Genomic DNA, 27436 nt, shown 5'->3' on the forward strand with positions numbered 1-27436 from the left:
TTTTGGTGATTTAAATCAGATCGAATCGTCAACCACACAAAAATCACTTGAAAAATGATTCGAATTATACATGAATTGCAATTTTTCTTGATTCAAATCACGGTTTAATCACATATAAAAACTCTGTTCTCAAAACATAAGTACGTTTAATTCGTGAATTCAAAAACAATTACTCAAACAGAAGAAATAACTTATCCTTTACAGACCTAAATAATATGTAGTACTTACTTAAAATTAAAATCAGTGCATGTGTACATTTTGTGCTAAAGTATAGCAAGTAAGTATAATTTGAAAAAGGATACAAACTGTGATTTACAAAATCAATGTTTTATTTAAACTAAAAATTTGTGTTAATTTTTTTTATGCATCAGAATCGGGAATAGGTAAATTAACCACCAGTCGCCTCCATTCTAGCCAATTTTTTTTTTGAAAATGAATAATAAATATTCTAGGGGGTAATCTCGTAACCTTTTTCTTGATTAACCAGCAAACTCATAACGTTTTGACAAACTCGTAACCTTTTTAGGACGTGACTTTTCGATGAGGTGCCATATGAATCTACAAGGTGTGGGAAGTCTACTGGCAAAGTTTGAGCAGGGACGTGAGATTGCTGTTTATACAATTTCACTTTTGACTCAATTTTCAAATGAGTACATAGCCTAATTAATAGGTATGAGGATATGAGGAAAAGGTTTTTATTGCCAAGAATCATTTTTTACGTTTTTTACGTTCTGTTTGGTGATTCTGGTGGTTGAAGATGTCCTCTTTCACATGGCGTGGTCAAAAATCGTCTAAAATAAATTTTTGATTGCTGAATTTTAATTTTGAGTTGATTATACACGTCCGATTTTTCGTGTTTTTCAATCTAAACTAAACATTGATTTTATGGGAAAAGTATGCATCATAGGAAAAAAATGCAATGAAGGAAGTTGTAGAGAATTGAATTTCCTTTCTGCTCAGAGCTGGTTATTTTTCTGTAGGATGCTTTGTTAAAAAGACATTTGCAAAAAACAGAGACGTATGAGACTTTTAAAAAAAAGTTTTTCTGAAAAATTGATGTTTTGGCAATGAAGTACTTTTCCACAGGTCACCCAAAAATCAAGTTAACGAATATAACGCGGCCTAACATCGAGTACTATCAGGCCTATGGGGTGACGCGTCATGAGTTTTATTTGCCCTTTACCTACTCTCAATCTTCATGTTTGAATGATGTCCAATAAACCAGTACATTTGGCAGAATTTTAGGTCAATTTGGGGGTTTCTTCTGATTAATATTGCCTCCCAAGACTGGAGTCAAGATGAATACCCAGGTATTTTGCGTGGCTAGCAGCTTCAATTTCATTTGTTTAAAGCTGGGCTTATGATTGTCTGTAACTTGTAAGGTTAACATGAGGAGCTTGGTGACAAAGTTAGACAAACGCCACAGGGTTGATTTTGAGAAAATCTATGTTTTCTGTTACAAAAATATACAGCATTGTAAAGGCGGGGGATACTTGACAAATTGTAGTGATGATACTGAGTAACAAAAATACAAAAAATATCCTTCCACCATCACCCCCCACTACTAATAAAAAGAACCTGAAAATGCACTTGTCTGAGTTTGAAACCAAGATGAAGATAATTTGAAAGTGAAACTGTCTAGATCAGTTAGGTTTTGATACTTATAGGATTTTTAACCCTCTTTCCATTTCTGAGGTCCCTTAGTTTCAAAATAGTACATAAAAGGTCAAAAAACGCGATCAAAGTTGCGCCTCAGTTTCAAACACGGACATGTGAACTTTATCTTAGTTTCAAAATGAGACATATCCTATCATCTTAGTTTCAGAAACAGACATATCCTGGATATGTCTGTTTTTGAAACTAAGAAAATTTGCACATGTCTGTGTTTGAAACTAAGGCAAAACTTTGAGCGCGTTTCTTACCCTTTTACGTACTATATTGAAAATAACAGACCTCGGCAATGAAAAGAGCGTGAAAAATCCTATAAGAATTAATATCTAACTCGATTTTTGTAGAAGTGGCGTTTGTCTAACTTTGTAACCAACCTCCTCACATAAACTATGTATTGAACATCACATTTTCTCTTAGCAAATATAACATGAGTTGACTTTTGCTCATTTAGCTTGATTTTCCATTTATCTGTCCATGCTGAGATTCCATCAAGGGTTTTTTGTAGATTCTCTGTTGCTCGTGCTTGGGATGAATGAACTAGCAATATTGCTACCTATATCATCAGCAAACATTGCAGCTTGAGGTTCTTCTATTGTTAGCATAAGTATCAGAAGACGTGTAGGTACATTAAAAACAGAATTGGTCCCAAAACACTACCCTGAGGCACTCCTGCATTGATTGGGTGCTCAGTAGATATAGGATCTGTACAGAAACATCCTAAATGCTCTTATTATACCTAATATAGGATTTCAGCAAACAAACATAATTTCCCAGTAGGATTTCTGTAAGTTTGTGCCATACTCAGTCAAATGCCTGTGCTACATCATAGAAATGCTGCTGAACAGTTTTTCTTTTCCTCGAATGCTTTTTCAATAATAGCTGTCACCTGGTGGACCTGGTCTATCATTGAGTGTTAATTGCAAAGCCCAAACAGATGATCTGGTACTTTGGCTAGTAGTTTAAGGCATTTCAGAAGTAATATTTCAAACAATTTTTTGATATTGTGGGCAATACTGGAAATGGTTTATAGGATTCCACTTTTACATCAGGCTAGTCTAGTTTTTTCAGCATGATGATTTTTGTAATTTTGAAGCACTGTGGCACGTGTCCCAGCCGAAAGCATACATTGAATATGTATGTTAACATCACAAAATCCTTTTTTGATAATTCCTGATTCCTGGTGAGATTTTATCAATTGCATTGAGGTTTTTCATCAATTCCTTTGGAAACTTCCACGGGAGTTATAGATTTTATTTGGAGATCTGGTAATAAATCTTCAGTCAATGCTGCTGTGGATGGAATGTTGTGTGGTTGGAATGTTCTGTATAATTGTTCTGCAAAGAGCTTTCCCTTTTCCTCATCGCTGCGTACTCACTGGTTGAACTCATTTTTTAGTGAAGACTTGCAGACAACACGGTTTTTTTCTGAAATTGATTTCTTTTTTTCATGCAGTGGTTAATATTTCCCGATTTTTTTTCAGAAAGTTCCAATTTTTATTACTGAAACGTATAGTTGTATGATGAAATGATATTAAAACTGCCAAATACATACTTAACTAAAGAATAGCTGGTCCATTTTTTTCTTGAAATTTATTGGGTTTCTATTCCTAGTGGAACTCAACCGATCGTGACGATTTCTGCGTATTTGATCAATTATTACTCTTGCTCTAGTTATCTTTTGAATACAGTTTCCCATATGCATGCATAATTTTTCAATTCCAAAATATTTTTCCAGCTTCAGAACTTTTGATGTTTTGGCTATGAAACATTTGAGAAAAAAATTCAAACATGCAAAGATGCCAATTTTTTATTTATTATTGCCAGCTTGAGAAAATCGAGAAAAATAGTTCATTGCTTTACTGATATGATTCAAATAGAAGATTAAAGCCTAAATTAATACAAGACTTATTACAAAAATATAACGTAAGTTTGTAGTTTGTAATAGTACTTTGTGTACTGATACAGTAAATAAATATGATGATGATTTTAAATTATCAAAGTACATACAAGCTATCAAAACAAACATACATATACCTAAGTGGGTGTAAAAATTCCTCGTTCCAAACAAAATCGTACGTACTTATAAAGAGTAACTCGAAACTTTAGAGAAAATCAACTAATAAGCTGAAATTAATCCCTTTCCCTCCCCTTCATAAAAATCAATCGCGATCACTTTCGAGCCGATGTATGGATCCCCCAAGCAAAATCTGTTTTCTCCGGTATTAAGGAATCGTTCCAGCAGTCCACGATGCAATAGTTCATTGTCCATTTAAGGCTTGCTAATTGAAAATTATCATTTCCTTGACCTTTGACGTTCGTTGCTCAAAATTTAAATTTGTCCTGAAAACTTTAACAGTGGGGAATTCTGAACACGGGATAAAACGATCGGAAAAATGCGTTTTCAAGCTTTTAATTTTTTTCGATCATTTTGCACTGACTTTCCAGCCTCCCTCTCCCTTCAAAAAAAAGTTATACTTTATAAAAAATGACTATATATTAAAAAATAAAAATAAATAAATAAAAAAAACTATGCCATGGCCCCTCCACTAATTCTTTCTACGAATTTTTGAAATTTTCTATTACGAAATTCACCATCTTACTTCTAAAAACTTAAATGAGGTGTCAAAACTGATTTTTGGTGTTTTGTTTTTGTGAAGATTGATTTGTGTACTAAAATAATTAACCCCTTTCCCTCCCCTTCAAAAATCAATTGCGATCACTTTCGAGCTGATATTATTATCGCTCAGTAGGTAAAGACTTTTTTTTTCTCCGGCGTTTGGAATCGTTCCACACCGTATTGTAATGAACTTTGGCAGCTGAAAATTTAATGATTTAAATTCGAAGTAATTGATCAAGTTAGGCGAATAGTGAATCCAAGGTAAAGAGTTACAAAGTACACAGATTTTTTCAGGAATTTGAAATCTAGGATCTGTGAAAAAAAATGATTCAAAAAGTTGAAAGAAACGCTGGATTTGAATTGCGAACACAAATCACCAATATTTTCAAATCACATTCAATTTTGGTAATTCAAAATTAAATCAAATCGCCAACCACACAAAAATCACGTAAAAAATTATTCGAATTTATGTAGGTACATGAATTGCAATTTTTCTCGATTCAAATCGCGGTTTAATCGCGTATAAAAACTCTTTTCTCAAAACATACGTTTAATTCGTGAATTCAAAGATAATTACTCAAATACAAGAAATAACTTATCCTTTACGGACCTAATAGCACTTAAAATTAAAATCAGTGCATGTGTACATTTTGTGCTTATAGATACGAACCATACATGAATCGCGAATAAATTATAAACACCAGTCACCTCCATTCTAACAACTTTTTGAAAATAATTAATAAATATTTCTCTCAGTCAAAACATGTGTATAATTCGCGAATTCCAAAATAATTAGTTATAGGTACTTGAAAATAAAATTGGTGAATGTGCACATTTTGTGCTTATAATGGGAACTCAGACTTAAGAAACCTTTGCATCTTATTATCAAATCTATTTTATCGAATGCCGAAGCATTCTAAAGTTGTGCGCTTTGCTTTAGATACCGAATACCTACGTATTCCATTCGATGTGAAAATTCATTTCATTGTAAGTTTACGCAGAACATTGGTATATAACAGTTGGCCATGTAAATATCGCGAGAAATCATTATAAAGCAATCCATACGCTTTGAACGCTGCGAAATCCTTCATTGACTGTGTTTGACACAAGAAAATGTACACGTTTTTTCGTATTTTTACCGACCGATACCAGGGACTAGAGTAGACTGAAAGCGATACCTCAGATACCTGAAGAAAAAAAATGTTTACATTGATCACATGTGCGTCATGATTGGCCTTCACTGCCAGATCAAACTGTACATACTCAAGTACATATATATATTACTTATTATTCTTACCGAGTTGTTCAAATTTTGCGCGCTCCAATAGAATAAAAATACCGCTATAAGGGGGGCCATGTAACCTACCAAAAATCTAAATTTCGCCATCGGTAACAACTCATCCTGCAGAACAGCAATTGATTAGGTACGGTATAAAATGATCGTATGTTTTCTTACACTCAAAGTAGATGTAAAATTGATTAAATGACTTACGGTGAAACTAGTGTAGAGTGCAATCATGCCAATCCAAAACCCATTCGTAACAAGCATGGTTGCAATACTTTCGAATAACCCTCTCAGGTAACCAATTATGCTAAAGAATTAACAAGATATTGAAATATGAATATCACAATAAAGCAAAATGGAGGGAAAAAACCTTGGATTTCGATACCTGTAAAAGTGTTCAAGAATTGGAGCTATAGCTTACATAAAGTTCTCAAATAAGGGACATAGTTTTCAAAAAAAAAAAAACATTAAAAGGAAAAACTCTTAATTTCATTGGGTTAAGGAGTAGATGAATACCTAAATTCAAGATCTCACTTTTTCAATCCACTACTCTTTGATAAGTGTAGGTCTCAAATTTTAGATTACTAAACCCAACTCAAAACAAAATTCTTGGATTTTGATTGAAATCCAAGGAATACAATCATGTATCATTGTGCCTAGGTATTATTGTTTCATCGCCTAAGAAAACAAGAGCTTACCGAATAGCATATTGGAATTTTTTAATACTGTGTTCTAACATGCAATCAAATACTTCATTCCAATCATCCGAGAATTTCACTTGTTCATCAGTATAAGCATTCAAATCGCAGGTTCCAGCATGCAAATAATTCTTTATACTGGTAAACTGGGCACAACATATGATTTTCCAATACAAAATTAAGCTGAAAACCGACCATGCTTGTGCCATCGTAAGTGCAAACACGATGAATATGATACCAGTCGCGATAAGAAACAACCAGATGCTGGTGTATTTTTGAACCAATGGCGGAGGAAACGCGTAGTAAAGACTATTGCTTAGTTTCTCTTCTTCAAAAAATAATACAACATCGGGAATGCTCGCAAATGAGTACACCAAGCAACATATTATGTACATGGGGTATCAGATACAGAGCGAAATATTTTTTCGCATCTGAGAGAATTTTTTTCTTCTTGAAACCTGATCCCAAGTCAAGCATTAAAATGTTGTCAACTAGTTGTATCATCGCTTCGATTCGATCCCTGCACAGGTACATGATGATAGGACATAATATTGTTGTCGAGTTAATCATGCCCATGAGATTAACAACATGCAATTTCAACATCAGATCAGTTCCTTTTTCCAACCAGAAGTACTCCAAACTGATTACAGACGAATATAGCAATTGACATGATACAATACCGTACCAAAAATATTTCACTCGTTTATGAATCTTGTCCGTGAAATAAATGTAACCAGCGAAACAATAAAATAAGTAAAGCTGATTCGCCACTGTGCTCTTGTAACCGAATATGTTTCTTGATCCTATTAACTGTCCAACAATTTTCTTCAATTCCAGCCATAAAAGCATCATTTTTGAATTTAGAATTAGGTACTTGAAATCCGCACAGAATCACGTTAAACCACTTACTGATGACTGAGTGAGCCATTCACTTTGAAAATCGTTTTCTAATTTCGATGAAAAAACTGTTTGTTTACACTTCGGTTTTGTATTCATCAAGTAAAGCGTTTTGGTAAAACAAACTTTCAGCAAGTAAAATTACAAAATACCTATGCATAATGCTCAGACATATAATTTTGTAAGATAATTGCATAGAAAATAAGTAGGTAATGTATAAAAACTCTCGTATTTACCAACTGTCACAGCGTATTTCTAAACAACGATATTTGTCAATATTGATAATAAACACGACATATCTTTATTTGAAATTGAAACAAAAAATTTCAGAAATTAAATTCCTTCAACTGTAAAGTTTGAAACTTTTCGGAAATATTAAAAAATAATATGATTTTTAGTTCTGCCGAAAAGTATTTTTTAAAAGGAAATGAAAACTAGTTATTTTCTACATTTAAGGCTGTTTAAAATTTAATTTCCTTTTTTTTCGCGGTGAAATGACGACTTCTCCGTTTTCTTTTGAAAATAGTCGAGCAAAAATTTCTCGAGTGAAAATTCTTTGATGGTTCGGCGTTTTATTTTTAATAGAAAATTTTCATTTGAAATAAAACATAAGGGCGAATTTTCGCCGTAATGATTTATCACGTCGTAAATACGAAGAAAATTTTCTCGCTTTGGTTGCGATTTTTATTAACTCATCGTTGATGTAAAACATCATAAGCTCTTAACTGGAAGTCATTTCTTCTCACTTGCCAAAACTCGAAACATAAACTTACAAGTTTAATGGATGAAAATTTCATATCCTTCGCTCGCAGTGTTTTTTGATAAGAAAAAAAAACACACAGTAAGACTGCGGCTTTATATTTTTCGAGTAGAATTGCCAACAGTAGTAAAAATTACACCAGTTTGCGAGTACGAGTAAGTAATCTTCACAGCAACATTTTTGAAACGCGAATAAAATTTCCTGTCAGCGTTAAAACGGAACATGGGACATGTTGCAGTGTAAACAAAATTTTCACCTCGATTGAGAGATGAAAAAGAGTTAAAAACTTGAAAATTCTGTATGTGGCATATTTACACATGTAAAAAATATAAAATATACTTTGATAAAATATCGCCGCGTTTGAAAAATATACGTACAAATAGTACCTAAAACTTTTCTCTGCTTTTTTTTTTCGTCGAAAATATTTTTTTCATAATCGAGCAGACGAGTACTCGGTGACATTAATGGTTTTTGTTTTCGTATTTAATGGTGAAAATATTCGAAAATAATAGCAAACACGAGAAAGCTAAAAGAACCATAAACATTTGATAAATTATGTAAATGACATTTACTCGTTGTAATCATTAATAATCGAACTTTCACCGGCGAGAAAAACACCGGATGAAAGAAAATTTAAGAAAATAAATTACAAATTGTCTATATGAGAAAGATAAGTTGCTTCGATATCGAAAATTTCGTATAAGATATGATGCGAATAGTCTAAACAAACTGGTTATTTTGCTTCGTTTGCTTATGTAGTACTATACTAGGAGAATTTTCGAATAAATTTCTCAATTCAATTTCAACTTTAGAGAATATATTGTGAACGAACGAGCGTCTATTCAATGAAATCAAATCACCGACTTTGATCTTGTTACGTGAAATATGATATCTAAAACAGGACAAGAAAATACGTTTTGAAAAAAAGAAAAGTGAATATGGCGAACTAATGTAGTTTTTTCATTCAATCATTTTTCACAAACCCTTTGTAAATTTTACCCATCATTTTGTCGAAATCGTAAGATGACACGAGCTTGAGAGAATTTTTCTTTATCGTTGACCTTGTCAGTGTTCTGTTTTTTACTTGGTACTCGTACGATTTCGAAATGAATTCATTTTCACTACGTAAAGTTTTGTCGGTTATGCAGTTTTTTATCTAAATGGGTTTGTAGGAATTTTCGATTCGAGAACTTCGAAGTGCTGTCGAGACCTTGATACGCCTATTTTCAAATTTTATATCAGCAATGAAATTCTTAATAAGAAAATATCGTTTGGGTAATGTAGCAATTTATCTATTATCTTCGCAAGCTCGATCACTTCTTGGAAAAAAATTTTACGCCGAAGTGGAAATTTTGGTTATTGCAGAGACATTTTTACGATCAATAAATACTACGAGCTTGGCTTCCAGCTAGCTTTAGTATTGGATAAAAATTTTATGTAAAAACTTTTTGCATTTTTTTTTCTGTCTCAGTTGTCGTGTATTTCGACGTAAATTTTTTTTGTTTGAAAGTTTTTTTTTCCTCAGGAGGAAATTCTGCACAGAAGGGAAATCTGACTCGATTTATTTGATAAAATAATCGTTATTTGGGTATTTACGAGGTATCTAATTGATTTAGAGATCGCATTTTATTTTTTTAATGGCATAGATGGAGAAAAATACTTTGGTTTTCTTTTGTGAAAATTTAAAGTTTTTTCGTGTACTGATAAACTCTGTTGGAAATATGCACTTGAGAGTTGATTCCTCAAGCATGTAAAAATGTTGGTCAACATTTTAAAGTGTTGTGATGTATTACATGCGCACGTACTACGTAACTATTTAATTTAGCTCGCGTATAAAATGACGTAGGAGGGAGGGGGGTTTTTAACGAATGGCAACGTAGTACGATGTTTCTCGAAGGTGAATTAATTTTCTTGATGAACATTTACACGGCTCTTTGCTAAATAATATGTAAGCTTATATATGTTAATTATTCTCATTGCTTTTCTTGAGTAATGAATCTTTGCAAACTGAGGTACATTGAGTGGGTTGATAAGCAAGCATATTTGAGTTGTTTTTCACGAGGGAATCGAGTTGTGAAAAATTAACGCGAGTTTATCTCGAATTGGTCTCATACATAGAGAATAAAATCCAAAGGTATTAGCTGGAAAGTATTTTTATACACAATTTTCGTAAGTTTTTGCCATTTCAAGAGGAAAATAAGTATTTTTTGTGAGAAGCAAAGTTAAAGAAAATACAAGTTCCCATTTCCAGTGTCTGAATAAATTATTTGATGAAATTAGGTAACTATTGACGAAGGTAACGGCTGAAAACGATCACCACGAATCACCATCAAGCATGCCCCCGAATGAATTTTCCCCAAAAACCCATTTCCAAATGTAAAAATTTTTAACAATTTTAATTACAAAAGAACAAAATCAAAACTTTTAGGCAATTTTGATGAAAAACGAGGCTTATTTCATGTTTCATGTGATGTCGATTTTAAAAAAAAGTGGGATTTAAACAAAAAGTAATACTATTTGGAATTTTCAACAAAAAAGTGACTTTTTTGGAAATTTTGACATTGCTACTTTTCACAATTTTTACAAAAGTTAAGATTTTTCACAATTTTGGACATAAGAAAAAATGTTTGGTAATTTTGGTAAAAACTTCTTTTTTTGCAATTTTTATTACTTTTTTTTTAACAAAGGACCAAAAAAAGCCAAAAATTTTAGAGATGTGGATCAAAAAAAGTTTTATCTGCAATTTTTTCAAAAAAAAGTGAGCAAAAAAACAAAAAAAGAATCTTTTATAAAATTTTTTGTATTTTTGGCAATAAAGTGAAGTTTTTTGAAAATTTTGATTAAAAAAACTCATTTTTTGGGACTTCAAATGAAATTGTAGATATAAATGCAAAATCCGCCACCACCCTTTCTCCTCTCACATTTTATCACAGCTGACGACTTCAAATCTATGTTTACCCAAGCACACTTGAGAAATGGCAAAACTTTTGGTCCGTCCAAACCTCAAACAAGCTCTTTCAACATAAAAAATCAGTCCATCTTTGGAAAAACCTCTCCCACTTAACAGACTTGAAGAAGTCATACTCACACGACTGAGAATTGGACACACCAAAATTACTCATAACTAATACCTTTACTAAAAAGCACCAAAGCCCTCATGTCAATTTCGCTCATCTGAACCCCTCTCTGTTCAACACTTATTATTCCATTGCTCCCATATGCTACAAGATCGATCATCTCTACAAATAGACCAAGGCTCCCCCTACATTCCTGACAACCCCTCCGAAATAGAAAAATTCATCGCCTTAATCAAAAAACATAACTGCGAATTCCATATAAACCTCCTTACGAAGGGTGTAATAATCTAGTAATTAAAAACACCCCCCACCAAAAAAAATTGAAAAAAAATGGTGACAAGTTTGACAAAAAAAATGATTTTTTCAAATTTTTTGCAAAGGGTGTTTTTTTTTAATTTTTTGGCTATAAAAAAGTACAACTGTTTCATAATTTTGATTTCTAAACAATCATAAAACAGATTTCTTGTGACAAAAAAAAAACAGAAAAATTTTCTGAAATTGTTACCAAAAAATGTTTTGAAAAAACAAGACTTTTTGGCAATTGTGACATACAAACTGGCTTTTATTAGCTATTTTGACAAAAAATAAGTCTTTTTAGAAATTTTAAGATTCTTTGCAATTTTGAAAAAAAAGTAGTTACAATTAATAATAATAAGTAATTTTGGAACAAACTTGGGTATTATTTTCAAATTTTGATAACAATGAAGCAGATTTTCTGCAATAACAAAAGCAAGACTTTCTGGATAACTATTTTGATCCAAAAAAAGTTTTTTTTCTGTTATTTTTTTTGGAGGGGGGATGGGGACAAGAAGACGTCTTGACAAGTTTGACAAAAAAAACAGACCTTTTTTTAACCAAACAAAAATTTGGATAATTTTTAGTGAAATTTTTTGCAATTTTGTCTTAAAAAATGGGGGTTTGCGACTGAGAAAAGCTAATCTTGCTCGAAATTCTGCCCAAAAAATAGGAGGTTTTTGCAATTTTGGCAAACAAAACACTTTGGAAATTTTTCTGATAACTCAGACAAATTCAATAGATAAAAAAGAAAAATTTTTTCGTACTATTAGTTTTATAATCAGGACTTTTTGGAAAGTTTGATGAAGAAACTGGGGTTTTCGGCTCACTCTTTGAAATAATTTCCTTTTTTTGAGTATCCAATTCGGAAATTTTAGATAGACCAACTACCAGAATATTATTTTTTAAAGGACTTATACGAGTAGTAAAGAAAAGTTCTGTTTTTGGTCAACGGAGGTCTCTTCCATCCATTCCACGTCACATCACGTTTGACCATGCGTATTTACGGCGAATTGGTTATGCAAATTTATTAACACCAATAAAATTCAAAACTGTTGATTTTGAAAGGAACTCGAGAAGAAAACTAGCATTGAAATGGTTTGTGCAAACAGGGGCGTGGGAGTAAGTGATCTGTTAGATTTTCAAACTATGCAAAGATACGAGTTCAAGACGTGTACAATCGATCTCGGTATCGTACGTAAATACAAAAGAGGTTTTTAAATTAAAGATCAATGCAAACGAAGATGGAGAGTTGGTAATAGAAGATTAGAATGACAAAGCCCATAATTCCTCTTTTTCGTAAACTTTCACGTTCAAACTACTCTATCCTATTTCAAAGAATTTTCGCTCACGAAAAAAAAAGAGAAGAAAAAACTTTATAAGATAGAGAGAAGAAAATGAGAAAGAACAGAAACCTTCTTTGAGTGTCAATTACATATCATTCGGTTTCAATGTTACACTCATGGTAATTTTCTAAGCTTAACAGCTCTTTTTCAGCAAAGAAAACATTCGATTTGGGATATTAAATTATAATATCATTTTCTAGTGTTATATGGGATTTTCTCTGAAAATCGAAAGTTTCACAGTTACATTATTTTATCAGTTGAATTGAATATTCTCAGCTTACGTTCGTAATAAAAAAGCATCAAGCATCGCGAAATCTAGTCACCAGTTAAATAAGTTTAAACAACGTGAAATAATATTTCAAACAACCCGAACTCTGAGGCGTACTGAAACGAAAATAAATCTCTTGATTTTTTTCCAAATAAACGAGTTTCGGCTTATTTTATTCCGCTTTCCGCTCGACGAAATTAATTTCAATTATACGATTAGCTTATCGGAAATAACGACAGGAGCAAAAGTACCCTCAGATATCTAATAAGTTATTAAAATCGTAAGTTGAAAAAAAAAAAGTTGAAAATACGTTAGGCCACAAAAGATTAAATCGTTTCACGGCGGTAAACTTTATCTAATAAATATTCAGCCCGGCGACACGTTATAACTTGGTCGTATAGGGATACGAAAACTTCGGCTTCATTAAGTAGGTATTAAATGGCGGATTTAGAATTTTTCCTCGGTTCATATTTTTTTACTTTTTTTTCAAATGGAATTAAAATAAATTGATATTTTTTCGAATAATTGATCAAAAAATTTCCATTGAATTTAGTGTCCTTCGAAACGCACAACGGTACAGTCGATTGATTGAAAATTTGCCAAATGTTGCAAAATTTTATTATTCTGGCCAACGAAAAAAAATTTCTCTCAAATTTATATTTTGGCAGTAACTTTATAGCTTTTTTTTCACGAGTTGAAATATACGAGGCAGAATTTAGAAAAATTACTAACGTATCAATATTTCATAAAAATATGTAGGTCATTGTTGCAGACAAAACATAGAAGTACCTATATTTTCGCAGGCTGATAGATGAAAATGAAAAACAACTTCCCAAAATACGATTTCTTCGGGACATGAACTATTGTATATTGTATTTCGACTGCAATATTCTTTTTCCTTTTGTCACGTACACATCAAAACAATACGCGACAAAATTATAAAATTTAAAATATGTGTTTCTCAACGTCGCGTTGCTCGATGCGATAGAACAAAATACGCGTATCTCCCCTTCGTAGACTTATTTCAATTTGTGCCAGATACATGAGACGTTTTGCTCGGAATTTTCGAAAAAAAAAATACAAATACGCGAATGTTGGTGAAAAAATTATACATTAGTAGATAGGTATAGTTTTTGAAAATATTTCAAGAACAGATGATATTTCTTTTCTCGTCGAGCCACGTTTTTCATTTTGTTTCAATGAATGCAAAATCGAAATTAATACGCTAAATCGTGATTTTCTCAACGTTTTCCGAGCAGAATGTGAATTTTAATATGTTTTGAAAAATTACCGAATCAGAAATGAAACGAGATATGATAATGCTTATGGAACTCCTTTTAATAAAAATGGCCGGAAAGGAAAGAGGGTTTAATGGGGTGGAGTTTTTAGTGAATTCGCTTCGGCAATTTTTTTCGCACGAGTTTTTTCAGGGAATGATAGGGTAAAGTCACCAGTAGTTGACATGATCCAGTAGTTGACACCTACGTCACAAAAATCGCCATTTTGGTGTCCCAGTGTGATTATTGAAAACACTGATTGCACTAATTAATTCATACCTCGCTTATTATTGGCCGTGAGTTAGGTGATGATTATCAGTCATACTTTTTGCGTTTTATCAACTTTTATTTTCACCATGAAAATTTTGCAAGTGTTTTACAATTATTTTTCTACATCAAACAATTTTGAACATTTTGAGATGGTTATTGTACCATTTGAAAGCTAATGAGATACACTTTCTTTCTAACTACTTTTGATTGATTCATAATCACATTTTCATGCTCGATAAGCCGGGTGTCAATTACTGGTGTTTTTTGGACACTTTTTGAAATGATCGTAAAAATCTCAAAAATGCACTTACGAATGTGAAACACAAATCAAAATGTAGGGAAAACTGTGCTCTTTTAGATGTACTTACCAAAGTTTTCAAAAAAATATCAACTTGAGCTGTAGATTGTTTTTTATCAAAAAGTATCAAAAATCTGTTCAACTACTGGCGACTTTACCCTAATATAAAATTGCGAAAATTGTTAAATTTGGAAAACGAATTCTAAGAAGAATCATTTTCAAAAATACTCGATACAGAATTTCTGAAAATAGATTCTCGTGTAAATCATTAAAATAAATAATCAACTTACGAGTACTTCTTTTCATTTTCTCTTATTCTAACGGCTCAAAATCGTACTCACCTGAAACAACAAATAAAGTAAACCTTTGATTAGCAAAAGGACATCTAAAATTTTATCCCATAGCTCATTTACATTACATGAATGGCAAAAGAAATTCTGTCAGGTCATTTTGGAGAGACAAGAGAAAATGGCATTTGACTTATTAATGAAGACCCATTTTTTAAAATTACACAAATGGTGTATCATTCCTCCTTCCCCCTTCCCCCTTCCCAGCTTCGGATTACACTAGCGTCAGCTATAAGACCCACTTTTCAACAATACGAGTAATTACAAACTTCAACTCGTAAGAGCCAAATTGAATAATGCATACTACGTTGTAAAAATTGCCTAAAATTGCTGAAACATTGCAAAATTTAAGAAAAATGTCGCAAAAAATTCATCTAACAAGAAGTTGCTCAAAACTACAAAACTTTGTTCAAATTTCATGAAAATGCAATTAAATTTTGCAAAAATTACGTAGCTAGTACGACAAAATGTGCCAAAAAACACGATAACGTCCAAACATTGACATTGCAGAAATTGTGATAAAATTTTCAGAAAACGGATTAAGATGTTGTAAAAATGTTTTTAAAAAAATGCATAAAAGTTGATGAAATGTCGCAAAATTTGAGAAAAATATTGTAAAAAATACTTGGGAGTAGCGAAAAATTAGCGAGTATTACGAAAAATTGATCGAAAAGGAATAATCAAAAAATGTAATTTTACAAAACCAACATTTTTAAATATTTTTTTCATAATTTTAACTTATTTTCGAGAAAATTTTATGCATTTTTGTCCAATGAAATTTCATAATTTTTAATTATGTACCTGAAGTGTTTTTTTACAATTTTTTTTCAGGATTTAACACACTTCCAACACTTTTTTATGCATTCGTGGTAATTTTCGTTGAAAGGGTACCCCCGGATAAGATAGGTAAAATGCCCTTAACCTCAGATTTCGACGAAACTCACAGGGTATGTTTAGTACCCCCAAAAAATAATTTTGAGTCCATAGCCCGCTCCCCAGCCCACCCCCCTTAGCCAGGGGGGCCAAAAAACGCGTTTTTCAGGGGAAAAATTCTGCATCAGCGAGTAATTGAGATAAATTTATTCTGTAAACGAATATAGTTAGAGAATACATGGGGGTACCTCCCTGAATTTTTTCAGAATTTTTCATCACATGGGGGGAGAAGGGGGGACAAAAGAAAACTTTAAATCGACATTACTCCGGAACGAAAAAACATACCAAAACGATTTTTTCGTCAAATATGTATTTTTAGGTCTACTTTCTATAGAAATCATCACCCGGCCATTTGGAGTGGTGGGTCAAGCTCAAAAGCTCAAAAAACTCTCAAAAAACCACGTTTTTCAAGTTTTTCTCCAAAAATATGGACAAATGGCCGAAATTGAAGTACACCAAGTTGTTCAGCGTGAAATTTTACTTCAGAATTGAGTAATTGAGAATTCTTTTACACCGCGTGATCGTAAAACTACGTGCGCAGAAGTATTTGTGCTTACATCAAGATAGCTGAAAGGGTATTCCTGGGTAAAATAGGTGAAATGCTCCTGTTCTCGGATTTCTGAAATTTTGATGAAACATTGTTGGGTACCATTAAAAAAAAATGTCGGAGGCAAAAAAATCCCCCCACCCCCTCCCTTGCTCATAATAGCGAAAAAAGGGCCTTTTTCGGGAAGAAAAAATCCATGCTTCTACCAGTTTTGAAAACAAAATCTGTACCTATTCACTCAAAATTTATGGAGGAGACAGTATAAGGAAAGTATGTACATAGGTATGTGAGATTCTGCATCAATCTATGCTATTGTCATCAAAATCCAAGGCCACTTTTAGGGTTCTACTGAGCAATTGAAAAGTAAATCTTTTTTTTTTTGGAGAGGGGGTATTAGTACTTACCTAGGTGGTGTTTTAAAAATATTTTCTTCGCAAAAGTTTCGCTATAATGACGAGAAAACATTGAAAGATAATATATTTCTGAAACTGAGGAAATATTTTGGAACGCAGTGATGCCAATATTTTAGGTTTCAAAGAATCGAGAAAGATTGGCAAAAATTCCTAAACTTTTGTTGATTTTTCGAAATTGACAAAAACAATTAAAAATAATAGCATATGTAGAATGGACGCAGAATCTCAAATATATTCATTTAGGACTGGGTTGATCGTCATTTTTCTCAAAACAAATTGGATACAGGGGCTACAGTGAAAAAAAAACACTTTTCGAAAACACACCCACGTTGAGGGCACATGTTTTCCCTTTAGGGACACTTCTGGAGCCAGAATTGCTCCCATCTCCAATACTGATATTTCATCTATGAAATCGAGGGTATATGTAGCCATATTTTCTAATTTTGCTTTTCCAGCAAAGATGTGAGCATCTAAAGTACCCCCATCAAATTCCCTATTATAGCCATTAAACGTCCTAAATCAAAAATATCTCGACATACCCTCACTTTTGAATGTTTTTTGAGCAAAATAAATCAAACCCTAGAAAAATCCGTTCAATAGTTTTGGCACAATCCCCGCCCAAAGTTGACCATTTTTCATCAAAAAATGAGAATAGCCTTAAAGAAGTTGGTTGGTTTTCTATTGTTTTTGGAGGCCAGCATCCAAAATTATTGATCGCTTTTTTTGGTGGTGCCGTGACACAAAAAACACAATTTTGAGTTTTTTTTGAGTTTTTGAAGATGGCCCACCTGGACGGAAAATTTGAAAAACATACCAATTATAGTACTCATGCAGATACATTTTTGAAAAAATAATTTCATGTGTTTGAATTAGGTTCGGAGATACGGCGGTTTCAAATTTTCTTTTATCAATATCCCTCTCCTGGAGGATCAACAATTTTTGAAAAAATTTCAAGTTGCTAGAATCATATCTCCATCAAGTATTTTGAGTGAGTACAGATTTTTTCAAAACTGGTTGAAGCATGGATTTTTTTTTCCCGAAAAAGGCCCTTTTTTCGCTATTATGAGCAAGGGAGGGGGTGGGGGGATTTTTTTGCCTCCGACATTTTTTTTCAATGGTACCCAACAATGTTTCATCAAAATTTCAGAAATCCGAGAACAGGAGCATTTCACCTATTTTACCCAGGAATACCCTTTCAGCTATCTTGATGTAAGCACAAATACTTCTGCGCATGTAGTTTTACGATCACGCGGTGTAAAAGAATTTTCAATTACTCAATTCTGAAGTAAAATTTCACGCTGAACAACTTGGTGTACTTCAATTTCGGCCATTTGTCCATATTTTTGGAGAAAAACTTGAAAAACGTGGTTTTTTGAGAGTTTTTTGAGCTTTTGAGCTTGACCCACCACTCCAAATGGCCGGGTGATGATTTCTATAGAAAGTAGACCTAAAAATACATATTTGACGAAAAAATCGTTTTGGTATGTTTTTTCGTTCCGGAGTAATGTCGATTTAAAGTTTTCTTTTGTCCCCCCTTCTCCCCCCATGTGATGAAAAATTCTGAAAAAATTCAGGGAGGTACCCCCATGTATTCTCTAACTATATTCGTTTACAGAATAAATTTATCTCAATTACTCGCTGATGCAGAATTTTTCCCCTGAAAAACGCGTTTTTTGGCCCCCCTGGCTAAGGGGGGTGGGGTGAGGAGCGGGCTATGGGCCCAAAATTATTTTTTGGGGGTACTAAACATACCCTGTGAGTTTCATCGAAATCTGAGGTTAAGGGCATTTTGCCTATCTTATCCGGGGGTACCCTTAGAATAACTTTTTGTTGTTTTTTTTTAATCCTTTTACGTTGATTTTAGGAGAATAGTTTCAAGTTGTTTTGAGCAAATTTTACTGGACTTTATCTTTTACTGAGATTTCACTACTTTTTAGTAGTTTTAATGATTTTATTTATGTAATTGTTACCAGTACTTTTGCGGGTGTTTTACATCGTTTTGACACAACTCTCATCAGTTTTTCATCCATTTTTACCATTTCGTTGAAATATCATGATACCTTTTGCTAATTTTTTGTGACTGTGATGCCTTTTTGGATGTTTCTACATCATTATACTTTTTCACGTATTTTGGGCAAATTTTACTGGAATTTTATCATTTTTACAAATGATTTGAGAGTGTTTTAAATGCTTTTGTGTGTTTTTTTTTTGAACAGCGTTTCAACACAATTTCAACATGTTTTCATGAATTTTCTTCAATTTTGCTTAAATTCTGTTACTTTTTGTTGGTTTCCAGCCGGTAATTTGTAATGCTTTTTTGAGTTTTGAATCTTTCCAACACTTTTTCGTTTATTTTTCGCAGATTACGCTGGAATTTCATTATTTTACGGTGATTTTAAACTGATTTTTGTGCTCTTTCAAGTGTTTTCATTTGTTTCCAACACTTTCACACATTTTTAGCAAGTTTCGTAGAAATTTCATTTCTTTTTGTCAATTTTCAGTGAATTTAATTACTCTTTTTTGAGTTTTTTTTTATTTTTCACGCAAATTTCGTATATTTTATTGCTCCATTCTAACAAATTTCAGAGATTTCAATGTTTTACTTAAATGTATTTTCACATCATTTTAACACGTTTTTGATACTTTTTTTTTTGTTTTTTTTTTTTTTACTAAAATATCATTAATTTTTGCACTGTTTGGTAATCTTCTGGCATTTTAATGCTTTTTTGATTGTTTTTTTGGCATTAAAAAAATACGAAAAATGAAAATTGCTCATCGATTGTTGATACGTAATTTGAAATCATTGATTTCTAATACCTACTGTCCTATTTTTGCAGTCGATCCCTCTGAAAAAAAAACTGAAAATGGCGTTTAACCCATTGATTGTAAGGTTTTCGAGGATGCTAAGTTTAAATATTCATGTATTTTTTGTGTATCTACGACTTCTCAAACAACTTCCTCTAGCTCTTAATTTATGTGTAAAATTTCGAAAAATCGTTAACTATTATGTAACGTGTTGATTTCCACTGGTCTGAGATCGTTGAGTTCGAATATCTACGAGTAAGTAGGTACCTAATCATTTTTTGGATTTTTTTGAAAAAGTAAGGGACAAAGAGACTGACGATGGACTAGCTTTAGAGGAGTCAAATCCAAAAAATTGAAGCCGATATTCGAACTCAACGACTTTATTTCGCCCCTTCGGTTTTTAAAATTGGCAAACCTATTCACTTTTGTGTACTTAGAGTTGCTTTGTCTCGATTTCCAGGCATTACGCCCCTTTTAAATATTATGCGAATAAGAGACTTTGTCCCATTTGGTAGTTTTTTTTATTCATTCGCTACATCATCCGAAGAATCCAACACACAGAAATTAGGTGAATTTCCTACACCGAAACTTTTTTGAAGAACTGCAGCTCTTGGTGAAACGAAAAGCGGGCGAATTTATAAACTGCACCAAGCTTGAAAGCGGTTTCGATCAAACGTAGTTGTACGCATTTGTTACCATATAAAAGGAATAAGTAATTGGATGGTGCATAATTTGACCGTTTTTAAAGGCTATCCATTCGTCGCATAGTCGCATTGCCGGCACCACGTCGAAATACCATAACCGTTTCAAATAGCTGATTACTCTTTTATTAAGCGAATCAGCGATATAGACATTTGATGAGGAGTATTGATGCAAATGTAAATTATTATGTAAATTCACAATGTACCTACTGAGCTTTCTTCTATCATTTCGGCAGCCATTTCAGCTACGTGACATTTGACTGAAACGAAAACCCATATCACATCGAAGTTTCCTCCATATACTCGTATTTTATCTGTAGCCTATCACTTGTTCTAATCTTCTGATCATTTAAATGTGTAGCCGAAGCTTTACTGAATTTTTCAAAACGGTTGTCTAAAGTCTGTGTCTATTTAAGACTTTGGGGAGTATATTTCGAATTTTATTCGCTAAATTTTTGATTTTGGAATTTTAAATAAACGATGATTCGACAAAGTCGTTTTAAAAAAATGCCAATTTGAATAAATCTATTTCTTTTTCCATCGAAAAGATCCTACCTATTTAGGTCATATGGTTTTTATTCCATTATATTTAATTCACGATGTTTGATGGCAACGTAAATGTACCTATCTGAATAGAAACGAGCCAAGTTTTTCCCCAATATATATTCGGCACATCGAATTCGCCTCACATTTTAAATTATTTAACTGGTTTTTGTAATTTTCATTTTCACGTACTTACCTACTTTTTTTTAGCCCTTCGAATAAATTCGAATTAATTTCCAAGTTGAAAAATTTCTCCAGTTAGGGATACGTTTTCGTGTTATTTTGCGTAGCGTTGTTTTTAGAAATCAACAGGGTTTGTGAAAAAGGCAGCTACATCGTTGTTATTTTATTACAAAAACCTTACGAGCGTAGCTTTTTTTCTGTTTTCCTACAGCAAAGTCCAATGGTTCATTTTTAGCGCTTTATTACTCGAAACTGTAGAAGACATTTTACAAACTTTCCATCCGATAGAGAGTCGTATTATACGACACAAAATCATTACTCGAACATTGCCATAAGTACGCGTAATAGTTTTCCTAAATAGTTTTTCTTTTTATGTTTTTCAATTTGGTTTTTGCGTTTTTTTCCGCCAAGTAGGTACCTACTACCTATATCTTAAAAACGTATGTATTTTAAACAGCGATCGTAAATACGAATGTAAACTTGGATAATTTCTCGTCATAACGTATAAAATCTATTCGATTTCGATGAATCGTTGTTCGAATTTTGGATCCGGGCTTTAAATTGACTTTTTACAGCGCGTTTATTATTCGTATTTACATATTCTTTCTACTCGTACGAGTACGTCCGGTGATAAGTATCATTTTTTTGTGGTGTTGGGTTTCAGTTAAAGAATACGAATACATACATAGAGGTACTCGTGTGCTTGAAATCTACCATATATATGTTCAATGGAATTTCTAACGTATTTTTTTATTTCGAAGAAAAGCTCAGCCAGTGGTGAAGTATTTACACAATTTTGTACTCTCACTCGAGAGAGTTGATTGTTTACATTTAAGCAAAAGTAAAAATTGATTTTCCTTGTTTGCTCGCAAATCGCTATCGGATTTTTCTTTCTTACCTACATACGACCAAACAACGTCATTGAATTATAAACATTGATCTGAATGTAACGATTGTATGCAAATACGCATATACCTACCTAAACGAATTATTGACATTCGTTAAAATAAATTATTTTATGTCGTATTGTAAAATTTTGTTTGCTTGTTTGTTTCTTTGGTTTGTTGCATATTATAATCGACGTAGAATTGTTTTGTTGTGCAGATATATTTTTCTTTGAAACGGGGATGTATTATAAGGGTTTTGCTTTTCAAGTGTCGAGAAATTGTTGGGTGAATGTAAAAATTGTCAGAGAAGATGTTTGAATAGAATTAAATGCAGATACATAGAACCATCAAGTACTTTAAAATCGAATGAATGTGGCAAATACCTAATAAGTTTCAATTTATTGTGTAATTTCAAATAGGTAGGTAAGGTATGTATTTCTGATGATAACTCATCTACGAAAAAAAGTTCAACTTTTGAAAAAGATGCTTAGCTCGTTAAATAAAGATTTAAGAAAAAAATTCTAAAACAAAACCTGTTCAATTTTTAGTGTACCTACTTTTCATTTCCACGTTAATTTTTTTTGAAAAATCTCCCTTATTTCAAAGTCAAGTAAAGTATCATTATGTATACTTATTCGTAACAATCTCTTTTCGCCCTTTAAGCTTAATTAGGTGACATTTGGTTTCTGCCCAAAATAACTCCAAAATTTTGGCTGTAGTTTGATTTTTAAAAATTCCTCAAAATTCACGACATTAATTTAACTGAATATTTTGAAATTTTCACTGATTTTTACGAATAAATCTGTCACCTTTAACTAAATATTTCTGTGGAGGAGATGAGAAGGCGAAGACAACACCAGGGGTATTCTGGGCGTCAGCGTCGTGCGGGGTGGTAACATGTTGCTGTTTGATGGACTCGGAATTGATAAACCTGGCTAAAGCAGAATTCTTCAGTTGGTGGAACAAACGGGGAGGAGTGGCAAGTCAAAGGCCAAGCCTCTACATAAACAAGGATTACCAGGGAAGCGCAAGAGCTTCAGAGTGAGAAGGGGAATACCAGCGCCAAAAAACTGACAAATTCGGCTAAGGGAGTAAACCCCAACAGAAAATCATGGTGGAAAGCAACGAGAAACCAACACCATTACATTTCCCTAGAATTATATGGACATCAATAATGTAGCACCGGCTCTAAGTCTCCATCAGGCTGATCTTTATCCGCTAAGGCAGCTGGATAGGGTGCTACCCTATTGACAAAAATTGTGCGTACAACATGCTGAAATGCATCCTTTTTCGCATATCACAGCATGCGTGAATTTGGACTTTTTCAAAAAATCGCATGCTATTCAGCCAGTGAATAGAATGCTTAAAAGTAAACCAAAAGTATGTACAAAAAGTGCGGAAATTTTAGCAGAAAAATTACTCAAACTCACTGGTAATACTATCTACCAATTAATTGTGAATTTTAAGACATTCTAATAGATGATTTTTTTCAAAAAAGTTGAAAAAAATTTTTAAAATTTCCGGTGCGTGCGTGGATCAATCCCAGGTTCCTGCGATGTGCGGCTGCTTAACTCACTCGGCCACCTCGCAGCTTAATAGATTAGAGGTTATTTTTGCATAAATGTTATCAATTTTTGGACTTAAAAAAGTTTTTACTCATTGGTGCATTTTAGAAAATACTTGGTTGCTAGATTGTTTCTGTTTAGCATGCAAAAATGTACATTTTTAACGCGATAATGCACGCTTTTACACCAGTCCAAAATCACGCACTGTTAAGGAATGTACACACAATCCAATATACTTGTATTTGACAAACTCGATTTGTCAAATCAAATTGAATTTAATCAAACATATTTGGTTGTATGGACGCTCTGATGATGTTTTTCTCAAATTTTTAACGTTTTGTTGATCAGAGACACCATAGACACCAACTCTGAAAATAATTTCTATTTTCAGAATTGGTGTCATTGATCAACAAAACGTTGAAAATTTGAAGAAAAAAAAACTTAGATTATCAGAGCGTTTACATGATCTAATATATTTGACTTTCCATGCAACCAAATATATTTTGATAAATTTTATTAATTTGACCAATCTGGTTTGTCAAATATATTGGAACGTGTGTACCAGGCTTTATGCATGCTTTTCAGCATAATTTTGTCAATAGGGTAAGAATACGCGGAGTCAAAACAAGGCGGAACAACATCAACGCCGCAACCTGGAGTGTGAGAACTTTGTACACAAAATTGTAAAACTCACTAATGTAATTACGAAAGCCAGAAGATTACAAATCGATAATGGACTGGAAACTGTAGAAACTGGGCAGATGAAGATTCAACAGAAAGCTAAAGTATTTAACTCATAAAATACTAGAAAACAGTATTTTCATGCTTGTGGTACAGGAGAAAATCCAAGGAAGAATGACGAGAGGGAGGAAACGATCGGAGCTGTTAACAATAAACTCACTGGCCCGGCCAACTCTCCCTGTAAGACCCCAAAAGAAACTATAAGATATACGCTAGAAACCGGCTACCTATATAGATGGAAATATACACTATCTCTTGTAAAGGAGAGCGACTGTGACAACGACAACTAATTTTTAGTACCTATACCCAGTTTTTAGGCAAATTTTTGTAAAAAATGGGCTATTTGCGGTAGTCCAGCAGTTTTTAATTTAAGTATAAGTTTCAGCACAATTGTGATTTTTACATTTTATGACCTGGAACCGGTTCTAATCAATCAAATAAAGTCAAACTCGGGGAATGGGATTCTTTCGGTAGCTAAAATTGACCTCTGCAGTTTGGAGGGTCAAAGTTGAAAATTACAGAAAGGTCATTTTTTTGGAGAAGCATAATTTGGCCCCAAATTGATGAAAATGGTCCAAATTCATGCCATTGCTGAGTAACCCCACTATGAACAACATATCCAAATTTCAGCTTCCTAGGTCATTCCCACCCCATTTAAGGTGGGAAAAACCTGATTTTTTTCGCGGGGGGGACGAAGAAAATCTCCCCGCAAACATGCTGAAAGAACATTTTTGCTTGTGAAGAAAAACACAAACAGTAGGAATGCATTGCAGCGGAGCTGTAATTTCATATGTTTGAAAACACTCATCATGTCACCATTTTATTTGAATGTTTTCAACTGATAAACATCGCCATTGTGTTTAACAAGGCCAACAGAGTTCCTTGTACAAAAATTTGGTTCTTACGTAGCGGCAGACTGCTACGACTTTTTTATACTTATGTAGTACAAGTACATACATATTTTAACAATATTACAGACAAATTTTTACTAAATTTTTTAAAAGTTTTATTGGTTATCAGTGATGTTTATGCCTATTTTCCAATTCTTAAAGTATTCATCAATTTCTTGCAATTTTTATCAATTTTTTGCTATTTTTCTCAAATTTTGCCATCTTTTATTAATTTTCAGACATTTTGTATCGCTATTTTTATAGCATTTTTCATCTTCTAGAAATTTTCTTCAGATTTTCACTTTTTCAATTTTTTTTTTTTGCAAAATTTCATTTCATTTTGTTGATATTATTACCTAGATCAATTTTACGGTATTTTCAACTATTTTTATTATTTCAAGTATTTCATTTAAATTTTGTGATGTTTCATCAAGTTTTATGGTGTATTTAGCTGTTACACTTATACATAATGCTTAAACAAATTTTCAAACAATTTTTGTAAAATTTCTACGCTTTTTTAGTATAAAATTTTAGTGGTTTTAATGCCAACTTTACAGCTTTAATAAAACGTTATGTTGTTTTTGCAAATTATATTTCATTTTGATAAAATTTTTCATCGTTTAGCCGGTGTAATTGATTTTTTTTTTAACATTGTGTTTTTACAAAGTTTTATTAATTTGTAGTGCACAATTTCATCTATTTTATGAACAATTGGTTACAAATATGTAACTTTTCACTTTTTTTTAAACGATTTTTGGATAAATTTTTGTGATTTTAACGCCATTTTGGAATTTTTATGACACAACGTGACACATTTTTTATGTAATTTTCTTTAGAAAGTTTTAATTTATAATATCAAGTATAGGTATTAGGCTTATGATCAATTTTTTTGGAAATTTTCATAATTTTTTTCAATTTAATGCATCTTTTTTGACTTTTGCAATGTTTTATGGCCTTTTTGTTGGTATCTGTTTTATCAAGTTTCAAAGATTTTAACTCTAATTTTATAGTTCTGGTGATACTTTATAAGTGTAAACCCCTATAAAAATTACACAAAAATATGATCAAAATGATCAAAAACTACCAAAAACGTTTACAAAATTCATTAAAAAAATTTATTTTACGTTTTGGCAAAAATTGCATAAAACAAGCTTGAAACCCATTAAGATGAAATAATACGCAAATACATACATACATCATTAAAAACATTAATCAGATCTGATCCTGTTTGAACAGATGTACTAATCTGATCTGATCAGGTCCGGGGAACGTCCGGATTTAATCAGATCTAATCTGGTCTGATCAAGTTCAGATCTATTCAAATCCATTCAGATGTGTTCAGATCCAATCAGATATGAACCGATTAAATTTGATCCGGGGAACATCCGGATCTGTTGAGATCCGATCATTTTCCTCAGGGGAATCACTGCAGATTAAATCAATAAAAATGACTGAGTGATTTAGCGATGATTTTTAGATTGGGCAGTGAAATTCCACTGATTAATAGCTGACATCTTTGACTCATAGGAAATCTTCTCATTAAGTAATTTTATTGAGCATATGCTTCCAAAAAATCCGGAAATTTTTTCATCACGTGTCCTAACAGGATAAGGTCATTGCTCTTGGGATATTTCACCCCCCCCCATAAAATCCACATTTTACGTAATTACTGTACCTACTATACGTCTATCAATTCTCACGACATAATTCATTCGCAAACATTTCTCTCTAGTTGATACACAAAGTTTACTACGTATTCAAACACCAATGAAAATATTAATTCGTAACTTGTATTTGTTTACAGAAGTGGAGGACGGAATATTTCCCGATCCGGATATGAGTAAAATAGTATCGAAAACAAAAACGGAAGCATTAAGCGTTCCAGTGGCGGATACCAGTATAACAGACAGTGATCTGCACGATCACGATGTGATAGATAGTGTTATGTACATATATTTCGGCGGCACCACGCACGGGCAACGTGGAGCAGGTCGTCAGGTAAATATACAAACACTGGCACACTGGCAGTGATAAAGATTATACAAAGCGATGATTCAGATTCGCGGCTTGGCGCGGCGCAGCAGCGCAGCTCGCATTTTGAGAGCATTTCTTATAGTACACAAA

At 32.7% G+C, this 27436-nt stretch overlaps 2 protein-coding genes across 7 annotated transcripts in view; one reads left to right on the forward strand and one right to left on the reverse strand.

Annotated features, from left to right (window-relative positions):
* The window catches only part of LOC135831213 (mucin-5AC-like), a 407292-nt gene that overhangs the window by 373514 nt on the left and 6342 nt on the right, over window positions 1-27436 (forward strand). For all 6 annotated transcript variants that reach the window (XM_065343528.1, XM_065343529.1, XM_065343530.1 and 3 more), the window contains one exon: window positions 27117-27310. In XM_065343528.1, coding sequence (XP_065199600.1) covers window positions 27117-27310 — 194 coding nt within the window. The remainder of the gene's footprint in view (window positions 1-27116; window positions 27311-27436) is intronic.
* The window catches only part of LOC135831215 (uncharacterized), a 30344-nt gene continuing 7091 nt past the window's right edge, over window positions 4184-27436 (reverse strand). Inside the window, exons 2-4 of the mRNA XM_065343537.1 lie at window positions 5780-5879; window positions 5585-5689; window positions 4184-5474 (exon numbers count right to left, since the gene is read on the reverse strand). Coding sequence (XP_065199609.1) covers window positions 5265-5474; window positions 5585-5689; window positions 5780-5879 — 415 coding nt within the window. The 3' untranslated portion in view covers window positions 4184-5264. The remainder of the gene's footprint in view (window positions 5475-5584; window positions 5690-5779; window positions 5880-27436) is intronic.

The sequence above is a fragment of the Planococcus citri genome, chromosome 1 (assembly GCF_950023065.1).
Source record: "Planococcus citri chromosome 1, ihPlaCitr1.1, whole genome shotgun sequence".
In the NCBI taxonomy this organism is placed as follows: domain Eukaryota; kingdom Metazoa; phylum Arthropoda; class Insecta; order Hemiptera; family Pseudococcidae; genus Planococcus; species Planococcus citri.